At 43.1% G+C, this 18,692-nt stretch overlaps 1 protein-coding gene across 1 annotated transcript in view; it reads left to right on the top strand.

The window, feature by feature from the left end:
• The window catches only part of LOC143298483 (cytoplasmic dynein 2 heavy chain 1-like), a 129,981-nt gene that overhangs the window by 24,875 nt on the left and 86,414 nt on the right, over positions 1-18,692 (top strand). Inside the window, 11 exon segments of the mRNA XM_076611294.1 lie at positions 648-876; positions 1,806-1,933; positions 4,282-4,525; positions 5,029-5,178; positions 6,420-6,622; positions 8,835-8,990; positions 9,792-9,903; positions 11,101-11,271; positions 12,924-13,082; positions 13,561-13,784; positions 16,931-17,063. Coding sequence (XP_076467409.1) covers positions 648-876; positions 1,806-1,933; positions 4,282-4,525; positions 5,029-5,178; positions 6,420-6,622; positions 8,835-8,990; positions 9,792-9,903; positions 11,101-11,271; positions 12,924-13,082; positions 13,561-13,784; positions 16,931-17,063 — 1,909 coding nt within the window.

The raw sequence follows: 18,692 nt of genomic DNA, 5'->3' as shown, positions 1-18,692 counted from the left end.
GCTCCAATAGAGACTACACAGTCAAGGGTCATCTGCTTCACAGATGCATTTTTTTGGGGGGGGAGTGTTACTCAGATTTCCTGACCAACTCTGCAATTGTCTGTATCTCTGAGTCTGGGTGATGCCGGTAACTACTATAAGAGTTCAGCCTTGTCAAGTGGTCGCAAACCTGTGAATCCCCACATCTTCCAACATGGCATTATATCAGAGCTGTGGTTTTTAACCAGTTGCCTCATCAGGAACATTGTATTGACTTCCTTAGTGCTCTTCAAGAATGAGGTTTTGAGAAAGGAGAAAAAAGCTAAAATACGAAAAACAAAAACCAAACCATCTCTCATTGGAGTAACAGAAATTTGTAAAGGTTAAGATTAAAACTTTGAGCATCTTTTCAGACTAAATGAGCTCTCACTTTGTGTACAGTTTTATTGATTTTTCTGTCCACAGCTTTTTCTATCTGCATGTATTTGTAAGTTTTGTCTTTCAACTGAATGTTAATTCATATGTGTGAAAGATGGGTATGAAAGTGCTGGGATTTATTATTTATCATTTTTATCATTATGATTATGATTATTATTCTTATCATCGTCATCATCATCATTATTATCATCATCATTGTTATTATCATCATTATCATTATCAAATTTCAGGCAGCAGAGACTGCAGTTTCGGCCACCGTTTGAGGAGATCCGAGCCAAGTACTTCCGTGAGATGAAGAAGTTCATTGGCATCCCCAACCACTTCAAGGGGGTGAGTGAGGGGGTGGAGAACCTAGTGTTCCCCTCCATCATCATCCGCAATGCCGCAGGGTTCGGGGCCTGCTACAAGAAGGCTGCCAGCCTCTTCACACGACTAGCTGCCGTCATGGACAAGTTCAGAGTGAGTCTCCTTTTTTTTTTCTTTTTTCTTTTTTAATTTTTTTTTTAGTGAGTCTCCTTCTTTTCTTCCTTTTTTTTGACTCACTTGTGTAAACAAAGTGAGTCTGTGTTTTAAACCGGTGTTCGGTTGTCTCTGTGTGTGTGTGTGTCCGTGTGTCTGTGTGTCCGTGGTAAACTTTAACATTGACATTTTCTCTGCAAATACTTTGTCAGTTGACACCAAATTTGACATAAAAATAGGAAAAATTCAGTTCTTTCCAGTCATCTTGTTTAAAACGATATTGCACCTCTGGTTTGTTTTTGTTGTTGTGTTGCCCCTTCATATGCATCGTTCCAGTGGCATTACTCCCACCTACACACTGCTCATTCCAAGTCCCCCATATACAGCCACACCCAGGTTCATCTGTTGCAGTTTCTATGGTCGCAATCCACAGGGAACTATCAGTGTTAGGGTGCAAGGGAGCAGTTGGGAAGTGATGATTGATTCATGCTTCGTCATGAAGGATGGATGTGTGGGTTATTCATTTTTTGTTTGTTTCACTTACATATCTGTTGAAAGGCATTATTGTTGTTGTTTTTGTTGTTTGTTGTTGTTGTTCTTGCTCTTCTTATTTCAGTCACATGCCTTATAAGTTATATATATATCTTACATGTTTTTTTTTTCTAATTATATCTTAATGTGGTTTTTTGTTTATTTGAACATGTTTTTTTTCATTTTATGTCAATGTTGTATAGAAATCTAGGATATGCCTTCAAGGCCTGACCAGTGTTGGATTTGTACCAGGCATCTGCTACTTTCTTTTTATTATTATTATTTTTAAAACATTTTTTTTTAGAGAGGATGTATGGTTCATTCAGCATGCAATACCAGCTTGTAGCTAAAAGTGAAAGTGAAAGTGTGTGACGTGACGTGAAAGGGTGACTGTGCAGGACTGGGTGGTGCTGGGGTCCCTGGACCTGGACCAGTTTGTACAGGACAACCTGCTCCACCTCTCCGACTGGGAGCGCAACTTCAGGGCCCTCAAGGCCCGCGGCAGAGACGCTGAGAAGCTGCCCAGGTGAGGCTGCTGGTCTTGGTACTGGAGAACATGTGTTGTGTTGTGTTATATTGTATCATGTTTTTTGGGGGGTTTTTTGTGTGCATTGGGTTACTCTGCTGGTTAGGCATCTGCTTAGCAGATGTGGTGTAGTGTATATGGATTTGTCCGAATGCAGTGACGCCTCCTTGAGTAACTGAACTGAACTGAACTGAACTGTATTGTGTTGTATTACTCTTTTGTGAAATTCGGGCTGCTCTCCCCTGAGAGAGCGCGTGCAACACTGAGAGCGCCACCTGTTTTGTGTTTTTTTGTGTTTTTTCCTACCTGCAGTCGTATTTGTTTTCCTATCGAAGTGAATTCTTCTGCAGAATTGTTGCCATGGACGACCCTTTTGTTGCCATGGGTTCTTTTATGTGCGTGAAGTACATGCTGCACATGTGACTTCGGTTTATTGTCTCATACGAATGACTAGCATCCAGACCACCATTCAAGGTCAAGTGGAGGAGGAGAAAATACTGGTGACGGTGGGATTTGAACTAGTGTGCTCAGATTCTCTTGCTTATTAGGTGGACGTGTTATCACTGGGCCAACACTCCATATAGTTAGTCGTAGTAATAGTCTTCATAGTAATAGTCTTCAAACTGCCTAGGTGTGTTTGGTTGTCTTGATAAGCAGAACATAATTATACTACAGTTGTAGTAATAGTCTTCAAACTGCCAAGGTGATGCTGGTGGTCTTGATAAACGAGAATGTATAGTGGTAGGAACTGTCTTTGACCTGCCAAGGTGAGTCTGGTCTTGATAAGGGAGAAGATATTATCTTCAAACTGCCAAGGTAAGGCCAGTGGTCTTGACAAAGGAGAATGTATAGTTGTGTAACTGAGAAACCTGCCAAGGTGAGTCTGGTGGTCTTGATAAGGGCAGGGCTCAGACTTTTCAGTGAATTTGCAGATTTCAGCGAAAAGTGAAAATTAAATTCAACAACAAGAAAAACCCCCAACGAATTTCAGCGAAAAACCAAATTTCAGCAAGTGGCAGCTGAAAGAGCAACTAAACTGAATAAGTCTTATTTGTTTAGAGTCAGAGTGATCACTGGGAATATTACAAATGTAAGACACTGCTGAAGCTCTGAAGGTGAAAACTGAGAAGTGCTGGTATGTATCAGTGCCTTTTTCATCCCTGTAGATGTAAGATTGAAGGTGCTCTGTGTGAATTGTAGATTTATGATAATGGCAGTAAAGTGCTATAAATGTGCTCCAATTTGTGTCAGATTGCAAAAATTCCATTTTATTTCTGGGGGAGCATGCCGGACCCCATTAGAATTTCAGGGATTTTTGATTTTCTTCAGTAGGACCCCTGTAAGGGAGAACGTATAGTAATAGTCTTCAAATTGTCATGGTGAAATGGGTGGTCTTGACAAAGGAAAGCATATAGTTCTAGTAATAGTCTTCAAATTGTCATGGTGAGATGAGTGGTCTTGACAAAGGAAAACATATAGTTCTAGTAATAGTCTTCAAATTGTCATGGTGAGGTGAGTGGTCTTGACAAAGGAAAACATATAGTTCTGGTAATAGTCTTCAAATTGTCATGGTGAGGCAAGTGGTCTTGACAAAGAAGATTACAGAATTGTGTAAATAAGCAGCTGCTCCTTCTGTTTTTCCATGGTTAGGAGTATTTTCATATTATACAGATTTCTGTTTTGGCATTTTGGCGAATTCGGCAGACACTGAGAAACTACTGAGGTAAAAGTGGCAGTCTTCACAGAAAAAAAAAAAAAAAATTGTGTAAACAAGCAACTGCTCCATTTGTTTTTCCATGGTTAGGAGTATTTTCATATTATACAGATTTCTGTTTTGGCATTTTGGCGAATTTGGCAGACACTGAGAAACTACTAAGGTAAAAGTGGCAGTCTTCACAGAAAAAAAAAAAAATTGTGTAAACAAGCAGCTGCTCTATCTGTTTTTCTTTTCTTTAGACATTCATGTTTTTTTGTTTTTTGAGTGTCATTTTATTGCTGAAACAAACGGACACACAGCAACAAAACACAATAACGCAATAGACAAAGTAACATACTTCATGTGTTTTTCACACGAGGGAGTATTTCTCTGTTGTACGGATTTCTGTGTTGGCATTTTGACGATTTGAAACAATGGGTGTTTTGTTTCTGTTGTTCCAGTATTGAGACAAGCACTTTGGCTAAACGGGTCCTGGACTGTGACTGGAAACTTTTCAATGTGACAAAAATCAGTCCATGTTATTAATATCTTTGTCATCGTTGTGTGGGGTTTGTTGTTTTTTGTTGTTGTTTTTTTCCAAGTTATTCTGGACCTCCCCTACCTGACATTTCCATCCCCCTGTGTCTTGCAGCCAGGCAAAGGTGGACTGCATCACGGTGAACCTGATGCCGGTGAAGGCGGTGATTGACGACCACATCCAGCGTCTCTTTGACGCTCTGCTCAACTCCCTGCGCAAAGCCATCAGCAACGACGTCAACAGCATCGACACCTTCGTGTCCTCCGCCACAGACACCCTGTCCCAGAGGCCGCAGACTGTGGAGGAGATTGGCGAGGCCAACGCCAAGCACTCTGAGTTTGCCAAGAAGAAACAGGAGGTGGGTGAATTTATTGAGTTTATTTGATGATAATGATAACGACAATCATCGTCATAATGGTGATGATGATAATGATATTGATGATAATGATGATGAGTATGATGATGATAATGATATAATAATGATGATGATGATGATGATAATGATAATAGTAGTGTAGTGTACATTTTGTTTAGCCTTCCGCCTCTCTTAGAGCTCAGTGCACTTTGCAAAAAAGAAAAAGTTGAAAAATTATATAAACGACTTGTGACCGCTCTCTCTCTCTCTCTCTCTCTGCATTGTGTTGTATTGCTTGGCATTGTGCTGTTGTGTTTTGCTGTTCAGCATTGTACTGTACTGTATTGCATTTCCATTGCATTGTATTCTACTGTAGTGCATTGCATTGCACTGTGTTGTACTGTGTTGCATTCTGCTGCTGTGTTGCCCTGTAGTGCATTGCATTGCATTGCACTGTACTATATTGCATTGCATAGTATTGTACTGTATGGTATGGCACTGCACAGGTGAAGCCCCTGTTTGAGAAGGCAGAGGCGAAGAACAAGCTGCTGCGGTCAGTGGCGGGAGGGGGGGTGGAGTCCCTCAGCCAGCTACAGGGCCGCTGGGACAAGTTTGAACTGATGATGGAGAGCCACCAGCTCATGGTCAAGGAACAGGTGGGCTGAACGCGTCCTGTGTTTTTCTACTGCTTCTGTAGCTTAATTACGTCTGGTTTCCTCCTCGTTTAGAAAAAAATCCCAAAACACAAGTTTGTTAAACAGTTTTTGCCCCTTGACTGGTGCTGATCAGTTTGTGTGTCAGATAAGGCTGTCGTCTCATCTCACAGAGCTGACACTGAACTTACTTACACGTCGGGATGTCAGTCACCATTTTTTTTCTTTCGTTGTTTTTTTTCAGTCACCATTCTTTATCTGGACTTCTCCTACTGGGGACTGCATTGCTTTTGTTCAGCAGAACCGGTTACACCCACTGAAAACTGTAAAAAAGAAACAACAACAACAGAAAATAGTGCTTGCTATCTGGATTGATGCCACACTGATGTCATTACACAAAGGTTCAGCAGGGAGGAATGAGGCAGAATGATTAAGATGCTTAACTCTCTCCATACGAACGGCGAAAGAGACGACGTTAACAGCGTTTCAGTCCAATTACCATCATCAAAATATTGCAAGCGGAAGGCTCTTATACTGAAGAGGTGAATGTTGACAAAGAATACCACAATTCTGACGACGGAAGCTAAAGGTTGGGTCATTCAGACACCCACTGGACATCTGAGGGGTCTGTGTAGAGGAGAAGAGAGGACTGGCCGTACTGAGTGAGTTAATAATTTGCCAATACAGTGTCCATGAGGCTCTGGGCTTGATTCCTGGTCTCATAGAGTTGAGTTTTAATGACCTATAGGCGTGACGCCCTTAAGGTCAAGTTGTTCGTGGCTGTGGTCTTATGTCCTGCTCTCGCCCTTTCTCACAAATTTGACTGGAAAATCAAACTGATCATCTAGTCATTAGGATGAGACAATAAACCAAGGTCCCGTGTGCAGCACACACTTGATGTTCTGAAGAAGAACTCATGGCAACAAAAGTGTTGGCAAAATTCTGTGGAAGAAATCCATTCTGATAGGGACGCAAATATAGATGCACGCTCCCAAGACCTGACAAGTGCATTGGGTATGCTGCTGGTCAGATATCTGCCCAGCAGATGCGGTGTAGCATACATGGATTTGTCGAAACACACTGACGCCTCCTTGAGGAACTGAAACCTCAGCAGTGAAGGGGTCAACATATCTTCCTGTACATCATGCTTGTTTACATATTCCCTTTTTATGAGGGCAGGATGGAAAACCAAGCCACATGAGCTCACTCCCTTCAATGTTTGTTTGTTTACCAACACACGACAGGTGGACGTGATGAAGAGCAACGTGCAGGCGCGCGTGGCAGCGTTCACACAGGATGTGGAGAAGTTTGCAGCCAGGTGGCACCAGCTGAAGCCGGGCAACGAGGCGCTGGACGGGGACAAGGAGGCGTGTCTGAAGGCGGTGGCCGTCATCAAGGACAAGAGGCAGGAGTTCGCTGAGCTGGAGGAGACCAGGACCAAGCTGCTGTGAGTGTGCTGTGCTGTGCTGTGCTGTTCTGTGCTGTGCTGTGCTGTTCTGTGCTGGGTTGGGTTAGGTTATGTTGTATTGTGCTGTGTTGTGTTTGGTTTTGTTGTGAAGGGCTGGGTTGTGCTGTGCTGCACTGGGTTGGGTTGGGTTGTGTCATGTTGGGTTGGGTTGGGTTGGGTTGTTTCGTGTTGTGCTGTGTTGTGTTAAATTGGGTTGTGCTGTGCTGTGTCGTTTTGTGTTGTGCTGTGCAGTGTTGTGTTGCATTGGGTTGTGTTGTGCTTTGCTGTGCTGTGTCGTGTTGTGTTGTGCTGTGTCGTGTTGTGTTGCATTGGGTTGTGTTGTGCTTTTCTGTGCTGTGTCGTTTTGTGTTGTGCTGTGCAGTGTTGTGTTGCATTGGGTTGTGTTGTGCTTTGCTGTGCTGTGTTGTGTTGTGTTGTGCTGTGCTGTGTTGTGTTGCATTGGGTTGTGTTGTGTTACGTTGTGTTATGCTGTGTTGGGTTGGGTTGTGTTATGTTGTGCTGTAATATGTTGTGTTGTGTTTTGTTATGTTGGGTTGTGATGCTTTGTGTTGTGTAGGGTTAAATTGCATTGCCTTGAGTTGTATCGTGTTGTATTGTGTTGTATTTCGTTACGTTGTACTGTACTGTAGTGTATTGTGTTGCATTATAGTCTATTTCATCTCATTGCATTGTATTGTTGTATTGTATTGCATTACATTGTATTGTATTGCATTGCATTGTATTTTATTTTGTCACAACAGATTTCTCAGTGTGAAATAGTGGCTGCTTCCCCCAAAGAGAGGTCGTCGCTTCATTGCAGCACCACCCATACTTTTTGTTTCTTTCCTCTACCTGCAAGTGTCTCTGTTTTCCTACCAAAGTGGATTTTTCAACAGAATTTTGCCAGGAACAACTGTTTTGTTGCTGTGGGTTCTTTTGCATGCACTTAAGTGCATGCTACACTTAGGACCTTGGTTTATCATCTTATTCCACAATTGTCCCGACCACTACTCAAGGTCTAGTAGAGAGGGGGAAAATACTGACGAGTGTGAGCTTCAAAGTCATGGACTTTTTTTATATATATAATTTTTAAACAATAAACTGGCATATAGTGATACATAGGAATCAAGTAAACATGCATCATTTTGATTTATAACGAACACATACAGAATATCTACCTGTTTCACTGAATTATAGCAGATATGTGCAACATGTATATCTGTTCCAGTTTTCAAATATATTCCAGCTTTAGCGACATTGCAGTCAGCTAGGCTAGAAACCAAATGATGTATAATGAATTGTCTCTGCAGAATTTCAATTAGCGGGAGACAAGAATGATTTTGCAAGAATTGTATCACTCAGTGAGTTGGAAAAGTGAAGCCGATTACTTTTATCAAAATTTCCTGAGCCTTTCGGTATCCAACAGTGGTTCTCCACTTACTAAGATCAGCACACATGCTGGATGAAAAACCTCAAGGAATCTAACACAGATAGGCATCACTGAAGGCTCCAAGAGCTCCTTAGATTTCATGGAAGGGGCAGTCATAGGGTTAATATAGTTTTAAAAAAGATACCAATATTAATTCTTTAATATATATATATATATTATTTATTATTATTATTATTATTGTTGTTGTTGTTGTTACCATTATTGTTGTTGTTATTGTTATTACTGTTGTTGTTGTTGTTGTTGTTATTTCTTCTTCTTCTTCTTTCTATCTTGAACATCCTCCTCCTCCTCATCATCATCATCATCATGTGGAGTGATGGCCTAGAGGTAACGTGTCTGACTAGGAAGCGAGAGAATCTGAGCGCACTGGTTCGAATCACGGCTTGGCCGCCAATATTTTCTCCCCCTCCACAAGACCTTGAGTGGTGGTCTGGACGCTAGTCATTCGGATGAGACGATAAACCGAGGTGCAGCATGCACTTAGTGCACGTAAAAGAACCCACGGCAACAAAAAGGTTGTTCCTGGCAAAATTCTGTAGAAAAATCCACTTCGATAGGAAAAACAAATCAAACTGCACGCAGGAAAAAATACAAAAAAAAAAGGGTGGCGCTGTAGTGTGGCGATGCGCTCTCCCTGGGGAGAGCAGCCCGAATTTCACACAGAGAAATCTGTTGTGATAAAAAGAAATACAAATACAAATCATCATCATCATCATCATGATAAAAGAGAGGTGAGAACCATGCTGGCGGTGTGTGTTTCAGGTCTGACTGTCAGCACTTTGACATGCCGGACCCGGACTTTGTGTTTGTGGAGGAGGTGAAGATGGACCTGGAGCAGTTTGAAGGCATGTGGTCGCTGTTTGAAGAGTTCCACTCAGGCCTGCAGGCTCTGGCCAAGGAGGACTGGATCTCCTTCAGGTACCTGTATTTTTGATTTGGTTACTTTCATGCAAAGTGTCTGTGATGTTTTGTTTTACTCTAGTTGATGAATTTTATGTTACGTGTACAGTGTGTAGTTCATCAACATTTTTTTCTCTTTTGTTTGCTTATCTCTTTTAAATCTCTCTGAGTCGTTTTTAGCTTTTAAGTAGAATTATTAGTGGTGTGTATGTGTGTTTATGCATGCGTGCGTGCATGTGTGTGCATTTGCCATATCTACCTTTTCTGTGCAGTGAATGACATGTGTTTGGTGAATTGTTTTATGAGGGACTGGGCAATTCTTCCACAAAAGTTGCTCTGTTTGTTAACATCGTGATCAATAGAATTAAATATGGAAATTCACACACACACACACACACACACACACACACACACACACACATTTCCTGCAGCCATGTAAATCAGCATCAGAGATAACTAAGAGAGTGGATGGAACGACAGACAGGTGGATGGATAGAGAGAGGGAAGGACAGACAGATAAACTGCTGAGTGCATGTTCAATGCATTGTGTAGGTTTATTGTGATTAAGTATGCTGTCAAACGATTGTTTGAGTTTGTTGTTGAGTGCCAAGCATTAATGATACAACTGTAAAGACAAAGTGATTAGATTTGAGCTATAAAAAAAAAATAAAAAAAAATTAAAAAGCTGCCCTTTTCAGGACAGAAATTACAGTGGTTTCAAAGAAAACTATCAAAATTGCATTTGTCTGATCAAGCCTGTGGTTTTGAAGTCATCAGAGATGATGAAATTTAAAGTTTTTGATGCGTCTGCCCTCCTAGATCCAAGATCTACACCTTTGAGGAGTTCCTGGGCAACTGGTATGAAAAGCTGAAACACCAGGAGACCACCACCATGACCGTCAGACTGCAGAAGGACATTGACACGTTCAAGGTCAGTGACACATTGACACACACAAGGTCAGTGACACATGGACACATACAAGGTCAGTGACATGTACAAGGTCAGTGACACATGGACACACACAAGGTCAGTGACACATGGACACATACAAGGTCAGTGACACATTGACATTTACAAGGTCAGTGACACATGGACACATACAAGGTCAGTGACATGTACAAGGTCAGTGACACATGGACACATACAAGGTCAGTGACACATTGACACGTACAAGGTCAGTGACACATGGACACATACAAGGTCAGTGACATGTACAAGGTCAGTGACATTTGCATTTTGACACATACATGATCAGTGACATGTACCAGGTTAGTGATACATACAAGGTCAGTGACATATACAAAGTCAGTGACACATTGACACTTATATGGTCAGTGACATTTTGACACATACAACGTCAGTGACATATTGACACTTATTAGTCAGTGACATATATAAGGTCAGTGACACATTAACACATACACGGTCAGTGACAGATGGACACATATAAGCTCATTGACACATAAAAGGTTAGTTACACAGTGACACATACATGGTCAGTGACATATTGACACATACTAGGCCAATGACATATGGACAATATAAGGTTTGTGAAGCATTGACACAGATAAAGTTCAGTAACATGGACACATACAAGGTCAGTGACACATTGTCATACAAGTTCAGTGACTCGTTGACACATACAAAGACACTGACACAATGACGTACACACATTGACATATACAAGGTCAGTGACGCTTTCAAGGTCAGTGACACCTTGACACATATAGGGCTATATACAAGTTTCTACAATTATGATTATGAGTATAAAGAAGAGTGGCCACACGTGTCTTGACGAGAAGATGTGTATTGCATAGAACATGTTGCCATCCCTAAGAGTGACCACATGTGTCATGACGACAAGATGTGTGTCGCACAGAACGTATTGCCGTCCCAAAGAGTGGCCACACGTGTCATGACGACAAGATGTGTGTCGCACAGAATGTGTTGCTGTCCCTAAGAGTGGCCACATGTGTCATGACAACAAGATGTGTGTCGCACAGAATGAGTTGCTGTCCGTAAGAGTGGCCACATGTGTCATGACAACAGGATGTGTGTCGCACAGAACATGTTGCTGTCCCTAAGAGTGGCCACATGTGTCATGACGACAGGATGTGTGTCGCACAGAACGTGTTGCCGTCCCTGAAGTGGGTGCGGGGAGAGCCGCTGTCACAGGACCACTGGGCGGAGCTGTTCCGCATGCTGAAGATGCCGCGCGGCACCAGCCTGGAGAAGCTGACCTTTGGCCACGTGCTGGACGCCAGTGAGGAGATCATCAAGAACGCTGCCGCCATCAAGGTGTGGACACTTCTCTGTGTGTGGGGGGAGTGGAGGGTTGGAGGGGGCGGCTGGTTGCGGGGGTGTCTGTGTTTGTGTGGGGGGCAGTGGGGGGGAGGGGGGAGGGATGTGTATATGTGAGTGTGTGTGTTTCTCTCTGTGGGAGGAGGAATGGGGGTGGGGTGGCGGGTGTGTGTGTGGGGGGGAATGGGGGAGGGAGGGGTTGTGTGTGTGTGTGTGTGTGTGTGTTTGGATGTGTGTGAGTGTATGTGCATGTGGATTTGGATGTGTGTGTGCGTGTATGCTCTGTCCATGTGCATTATCATTTTCATGAGTGTGTATGAATAACTGTGACACCTCTTATTTCAGAAGGGTTTTTTTTTTTAGATAATAATTTGTTATCAAAACTTTAACATATATATTGATATTTATCATATTCATGGTATTTGCAATACTTTCAAAGATAAATGAAAGAATACAAAAAAACAAACAAAAAAGCACATATATACAGTTATGTTCGCAAAGAAGAATGATACTTTTTTGTGCATTCAAGTTGGGACATTTTTTTTCCCCTAAAATCAATTTGATGATGAAAAAGAAATGATGATGAGGGGTGATGATGCTGCTGCAGTGGGGGTCAGTTTATGTTTGGGACCACTTGATAAGGCTGTACTGTCATAGTATATCAGTATATCCTGGCATCAACCAGGCTGAGAGACGCTGACACCTGCAGTGTTGGTCAGGAAACCTGAGCAACACTCTCAAATACACAACCCTTGACTGTGTGGTCCCAGTCTTCTTGATTAGGCGCATAGCACACTCAGTTCTGGGCAAGAGACAGCCCTGGGGGGGAAAAAAATGCCCCCAAAAATTTCAAATGGATCCTCCCAGTCATCTGTACGTACTCTTCTTGTCAGGAACTGAACCAATGTGCCTAGTGGGCAATGATAAGAAGAATGTGGTGTTATTGTTGTCAGGGACTGAACCAGGGGGAGGTGTTTAGAAGAATGTATTCTTGTTGTCAGGAACTGAACCAGTATGCCCAGGGGGGAAGTAATAAGAAGATTGTGGTGTTGTTGTTGTTGTCAGGAACTGAACCAGCATGCCCAGGGGGAAGTAATAAGAAGATTGTGGTGTTGTTGTTGTCAGGAACTGAACCAGCGTGCCCAGGGGGGAAGTAATAAGATTGTGGTGTTGTTGTCAGGAACTGAACCAGCATGCCCAGGGGGAAGTAATAAGATTGTGGTGTTGTTGTTGTCAGGAACTGAACCAGCGTGCCCAGGGGGAAGTAATAAGATTGTGGTGTTGTTGTTGTCAGGAACTGAACCAGCATGCCCAGGGGGAAAGTAATAAGAAGATTGTGTTGTTGTTGTCAGGAACTGAACCAGCATGCCAGGGGGAAAGTAATAAGAAGATTGTGGTGTTGTTGTTGTTGTCAGGAACTGAACCAGCATGCCAGGGGGAAAGTAATAAGAAGATTGTGGTGTTGTTGTTGTCAGGAACTGAACCAGCATGCCAGGGGGAAAGTAATAAGAAGATTGTGGTGTTGTTGTTGTCAGGAACTGAACCAGCATGCCCAGGGGGAAGTAATAAGAAGATTGTGTTGTTGTTGTTGTCAGGAACTGAACCAGCGTGCCCAGGGGGAAGTAATAAGATTGTGTTGTTGTTGTCAGGAACTGAACCAGCGTGCCCAGGGGGAGGTGACAATCAGGGAGGCCATCAGGGAGCTGGAACTGTGGGGCGCGGGGGCCGCGTTCACCATCACTGACTACGAGGACAGCCACAAGAACAACATCACCATCATCAAGGACTGGAAGGAACTTGTCAACCAGGTGTGTGTGTGTGTGTGTGTGTGAGTGTGTGTGTGTGTGTGTGTGTGTGTGAATAAGTACACAGTTAGGTAAAAAAAATAATTTCCCAAAGACCTGTCTGGTTCGTAACCTGACAACATAGTAGTTGGAAAAGTAAAAAGTGGTCGAGAAACGGAGTACACAAGTTGAAAAAAAATAAAAAGAGGTCCAGAAACGGCAGTTCTAACACTGTTATGGTACGCTCACAGGTGGATGCATGCATGATATAAGTGTTAGTTTTTTTTTTAATCTGTCACCCATACTTAGGTCACCTTTTCAATCTGTGGACACAAACTTAGAGTTGCCTGATCAGCTTGTTATGCTTATGCAAAGGTTAGGCACCTGCTCCTTTTTTTTTTCTTTTTTTTCAAAAGCATTATATGATGTAGTGTGTATGGATAAGTCTGCACTGCTTTGCCACCTCCTTGACACTGACACACTGTGTGGACGGAAACATCAGGTGGGTGACAACCAGAGCCTGCTGCAGTCCCTGAAGGACTCCCCATACTACAAGAGCTTTGAGGACAAGGCCTCTGTGTGGGAGCAGCGCCTGGCGGACCTGGATGAGATCCTGCACAACCTGAACCAGATCCAGAGGAAGTGGGTCTACCTGGAGCCCATCTTCGGCCGTGGTGCCCTGCCCAAGGAGCAGGCACGCTTCAAGCGGGTGGACGATGACTTCAGGTGGGTTGGGGGGGGATTGGTCAGTGTGCGTGGAGGGGCTGGTTTGGTGTGACTGTGTATGTGTGTGTGTGTGTGTGTGTGTGTGTGTGTGTGTGTGGACGATGACTTCAGGTGGGTCAGGGGTGAGGGGGGGATATGTGGATGGGTGGGTTTGGTGTGATTGAGTTTGTGTGTGTGTGTGTGTGTGTGTGTGTGTGTGTGTGTGGACAATGACTTCAGGTGGGTTGGGGGTGAGGGGGGGATATGTGGATGGGTGGGTTTGGTGTGATTGAGTTTGTGTGTGTGTGTGTGTGGACGATGACTTCAGGTGGGTCGGGGGGGATATGTGGATGGGTGGGTTTGGTGTGATTGAGTGTGTGTGTATGTGGAGGGATGTATTTGGTGTGATTGAGTGTATGTTTGTGTGTGTGTGTGGACGATGACTTCAGGTGGGGAGGTGGGGGTGTGGAGGGGGAAATTTGGTGTGATTGAGTGTGTATGTGTGGACAATGACTTCAGGTGGGTCAGGGGGTGCCGGGGTGGAGGGGGGGGGGGGTCGGGGGTGGCGGAGGGTGAATTTGGTGTGATTGAGTGTGTGTGTGTGTGTGGATGATGACTTCAGGTGGGTTGGGGGAAGGGGTGGATTTGGTATGATTGTGTGTGTTTGTGTGTGGACGATGACTTCAGGTGGGTCAGGGTAAGGGGGGGGAGAGTAGGGGGGGAAAGGGGGGGGGGGGATTTGGTGTGACTGAGTGTGTGTGTGTGTGTGTTGGTTATGTGTGTGTGTATGCATTGGCTGTTTGTGTGTGTATTTGTGTGTGTGTGTGTGTATGTGTGTGTTTTATGAAAAACATTTTATTTCACTATAAAGTTTATTAACTTGATTACCTTTACTGTTTGATTTATTTTGAAATGTGTTTTTCTGATTTTTGTATATGAACACACTGAATGTTTTTCATTGACATAGAGTTGTTAAAATGTTTTTAAGGCATACACTAGTTCACTGTACCACTGTGTGTGTGTGTGTTGAGGGGGGGGGGTGCTGGTTTGAGAAGATGCTTTGCCAGCTGAATGATGTAGGGCCATCATGAATAATGTCTGTGTTCTTTACACTGCACTGTGTGACGTGTAGGTCAGGTCCATCATGAATAATGTCTGTGTTCTTTACACTGCACTGTGTGATGTGTAGGTCCATCATGAATAATGTCTGTGTTCTTTACACTGCACTGTGTGACGTGTAGGTCAGGTCCATCATGAATAATGTCTGTGTTCTTTACACTGCACTGTGTGACGTGTAGGTCAGGTCCATCATGAATAATGTCTGTGTTCTTTACACTGCACTGTGTGACGTGTAGGTCAGGTCCATCATGAATAATGTCTGTGTTCTTTACACTGCACTGTGTGACGTGTAGGTCCATCATGAATAATGTCTGTGTTCTTTACACTGCACTGTGTGACATGTAGGTCAGGTCCATCCTGAATAATGTCTGTGTTTTTTACACTGCACTGTGTGACATGTAGGGCCATCATGAATAATGTCTGTGTTCTTTACACTGCACTGTGTGACGTGCAGGTCCATCATGAATAATGTCTGTGTTTTTTACACTGCACTGTGTGACATGTAGGTCCATCATGAATAATGTCTGTGTTCTTTACACTGCACTGTGTGACATGTAGGTCAGGTCCATCCTGAATAATGTCTGTGTTTTTTACACTGCACTGTGTGACATGTAGGGCCATCATGAATAATGTCTGTGTTCTTTACACTGCACTGTGTGATGTGCAGGTCCATCATGAATAATGTCTGTGTTCTTTACACTGCACTGTGTGACGTGTAGGTCAGGTCCATCATGAATAATGTCTGTGTTCTTTACACTGCACTGTGTGATGTGTAGATCAGGTCCATCCTGAATAATGTCTGTGTTTTTTACACTGCACTGTGTGACATGTAGGTCAGGTCCATCATGAATAATGTCTGTGTTCTTTACACTGCACTGTGTGACGTGTAGGTCCATCATGAATAATGTCTGTGTTCTTTACACTGCACTGTGTGACGTGTAGGTCCATCATGAATAATGTCTGTGTTCTTTACACTGCACTGTGTGATGTGTAGGTCCATCATGAATAATGTCTGTGTTCTTTACACTGCACTGTGTGATGTGTAGGGCCATCATGAATAATGTCTGTGTTCTTTACACTGCACTGTGTGACGTGTAGGTCCATCATGAATAATGTCTGTGTTCTTTACACTGCACTGTGTGATGTGTAGGTCAGGTCCATCATGAATAATGTCTGTGTTCTTTACACTGCACTGTGTGACGTGTAGGTCCATCATGAATAATGTCTGTGTTCTTTACACTGCACTGTGTGATGTGTAGGTCCATCATGAATAATGTCTGTGTTCTTTACACTGCACTGTGTGACGTGTAGGTCCATCATGAATAATGTCTGTGTTCTTTACACTGCACTGTGTGACGTGTAGGTCCATCCTGAATAATGTCTGTGTTCTTTACACTGCACTGTGTGACGTGTAGGTCCATCATGAATAATGTCTGTGTTCTTTACACTGCACTGTGTGACGTGTAGGGCCATCATGAATAATGTCTGTGTTCTTTACACTGCACTGTGTGACGTGCAGGTCCATCATGAATAATGTCTGTGTTCTTTACACTGCACTGTGTGACATGTAGGTCCATCATGAATAATGTCTGTGTTCTTTACACTACACTGTTTGACATGTAGGGCCATCATGAATAATGTCTGTGTTCTTTACACTGCACTGTGTGATGTGTAGGTCCATCATGAATAATGTCTGTGTTCTTTACACTGCACTGTGTGATGTGTAAGTCCATCCTGAATAATGTCTGTGTTCTTTACACTGCACTGTGTGACATGTAGGTCAGGTCCATCATGAATAATGTCTGTGTTCTTTACACTGCACTGTGTGACGTGTAGGGCCATCATGAATAATGTCTGTGTTCTTTACACTGCACTGTGTGACGTGTAGGTCAGGTCCATCCTGAATAATGTCTGTGTTCTTTACACTGCACTGTGTGACGTGTAGGGCCATCATGAATAATGTCTGTGTTCTTTACACTGCACTGTGTGACGTGTAGGGCCATCATGAATAATGTCTGTTTCTTTACACTGCACTATGTGACGTGTAGGGCCATCATGAACGACGTGAACAGAGACAACCGCGTGCTGTCGCTGGTCAGCCAGACGGGCCTGAAGAGCCTGCTGGTCACCTCCCTGGATCAGCTGGCGCGCTGCCAGAAGTCCCTCACTGAGTTCCTGGAGGTACGGACAGTGTGTCTCTCCCCTCACCCTGTGTCCACATGTTCTGGTGGCTGGTGTGCTGTGTGTGTTTGGCGTCAGAGCTCTTGGTGTGCGCTGTCACTTTGATGCCAACAGCTTCATCATCTGATGGTGTTTGGTGTATTTTGTAGACGTCTGTGCCATCTCTTTGTCTGGAGTTATCGGGCACCTGCTGCTGCGAGTCTTTGTTATGAACCCAGCATCCAGACTGTTTTGCGCTCATCATCATCAATCATTACTGCTGTCATTTGTGCAGTAGGTATTATCAATGAATTGTGCTTTAATAATCAGCCGTTCGTGTTGCAATTATCATGAGTCATTTGTGCTGTGATTATTATCAGTTATTTTTGCTGCAGTTATTATCAGTTATTTGTGCTGTAGTCACCATCAGTCATTTGTGCTATAATTATCGCCAGTCATTTTTTTGCAGTCATTATTATCAATTAGTTGTGCTGTAATCATCACCAGTCATGTGTGGTGAAATCATAATCATCAATCATGCATGCTGTTCTCTCTCTCTGTGTGAAGAAAAAGCGAGCCAACATCAATCATGTGTTGTGTAAGCAAGGTCATGAATCATGTCTTTGTGAAGGAAAAACGTGCCGTCATTTATCCTGTGTTGTGTAATCATGGTCATCAATCATGTCTGTGTGAAGGAAAAACGCTCCATCATCAATCATGTGTTGTGTAATCATGATCATAAATCATGTCTGTGTGAAGGAAAAACACTCCATCATCAATCATGTGTTGTGTAATCATGACCATCAGTCATGTCTGTGTGAAGGAAAAACGCTCCATCATCAATCATGTGTTGTGTAATCATGACCATCAGTCATGTCTGTGTGAAGGAAAAACACTCCATCATCAATCATGTGTAGTGTAATCATGACCATCAGTCATGTCTGTGTGAAGGAAAACCACTCCATCATCAGTCATGTGTAGTGTAATCATGGCCATCTGTCATGTCTGTGTGAAGGAAAAACGCTCCATCATCAGTCATGTGTAGAGTAATCATGGCCATCTGTCATGTCTGTGTGAAGGAAAAACGCTCCATCATCAATCATGTGTAGTGTAATCATGACCATCAGTCATGTCTGTGTGAAGGAAAAACGCTCCATCATCACTCATGTGTAGTGTAATCATGACCATCAGTCATGTCTGTGTGAAGGAAAAACGCTCCATCATCAATCATGTGTAGTGTAATCATGACCACCACCATGTCTGTGTGAAGGAAAAACGATCCATCATCAATCATGTGTAGTGTAATCATGATCATAAATCATGTCTGTGTGAAGGAAAAACGCTCCATCATCAGTCATGTGTAGAGTAATCATGATCATCAACCATGTCTTTGTGAAGGAAAAACGCTCCATCATCAGTCATGTGTAGAGTAATCATGATCATCAACCATGTCTGTGTGAAGAGAAAAACGCTCCATCATCAATCATGTGTAGTGTAATCATGATCATCAACCATGTCTGTGTGAAGGAAAAACGCTCCATCATCAGTCATGTGTAGAGTAATCATGGCCATCTGTCATGTCTGTGTGAAGGAAAAACGCTCCATCAACAGTCATGTGTAGTGTAATCATGACCATCAGTCATGTCTGTG

Source organism: Babylonia areolata, chromosome 24 (genome assembly GCF_041734735.1).
Source record: "Babylonia areolata isolate BAREFJ2019XMU chromosome 24, ASM4173473v1, whole genome shotgun sequence".
NCBI classification, from domain to species: domain Eukaryota; kingdom Metazoa; phylum Mollusca; class Gastropoda; order Neogastropoda; family Buccinidae; genus Babylonia; species Babylonia areolata.
This window is presented reverse-complemented; position numbering and strand designations above follow the sequence as displayed.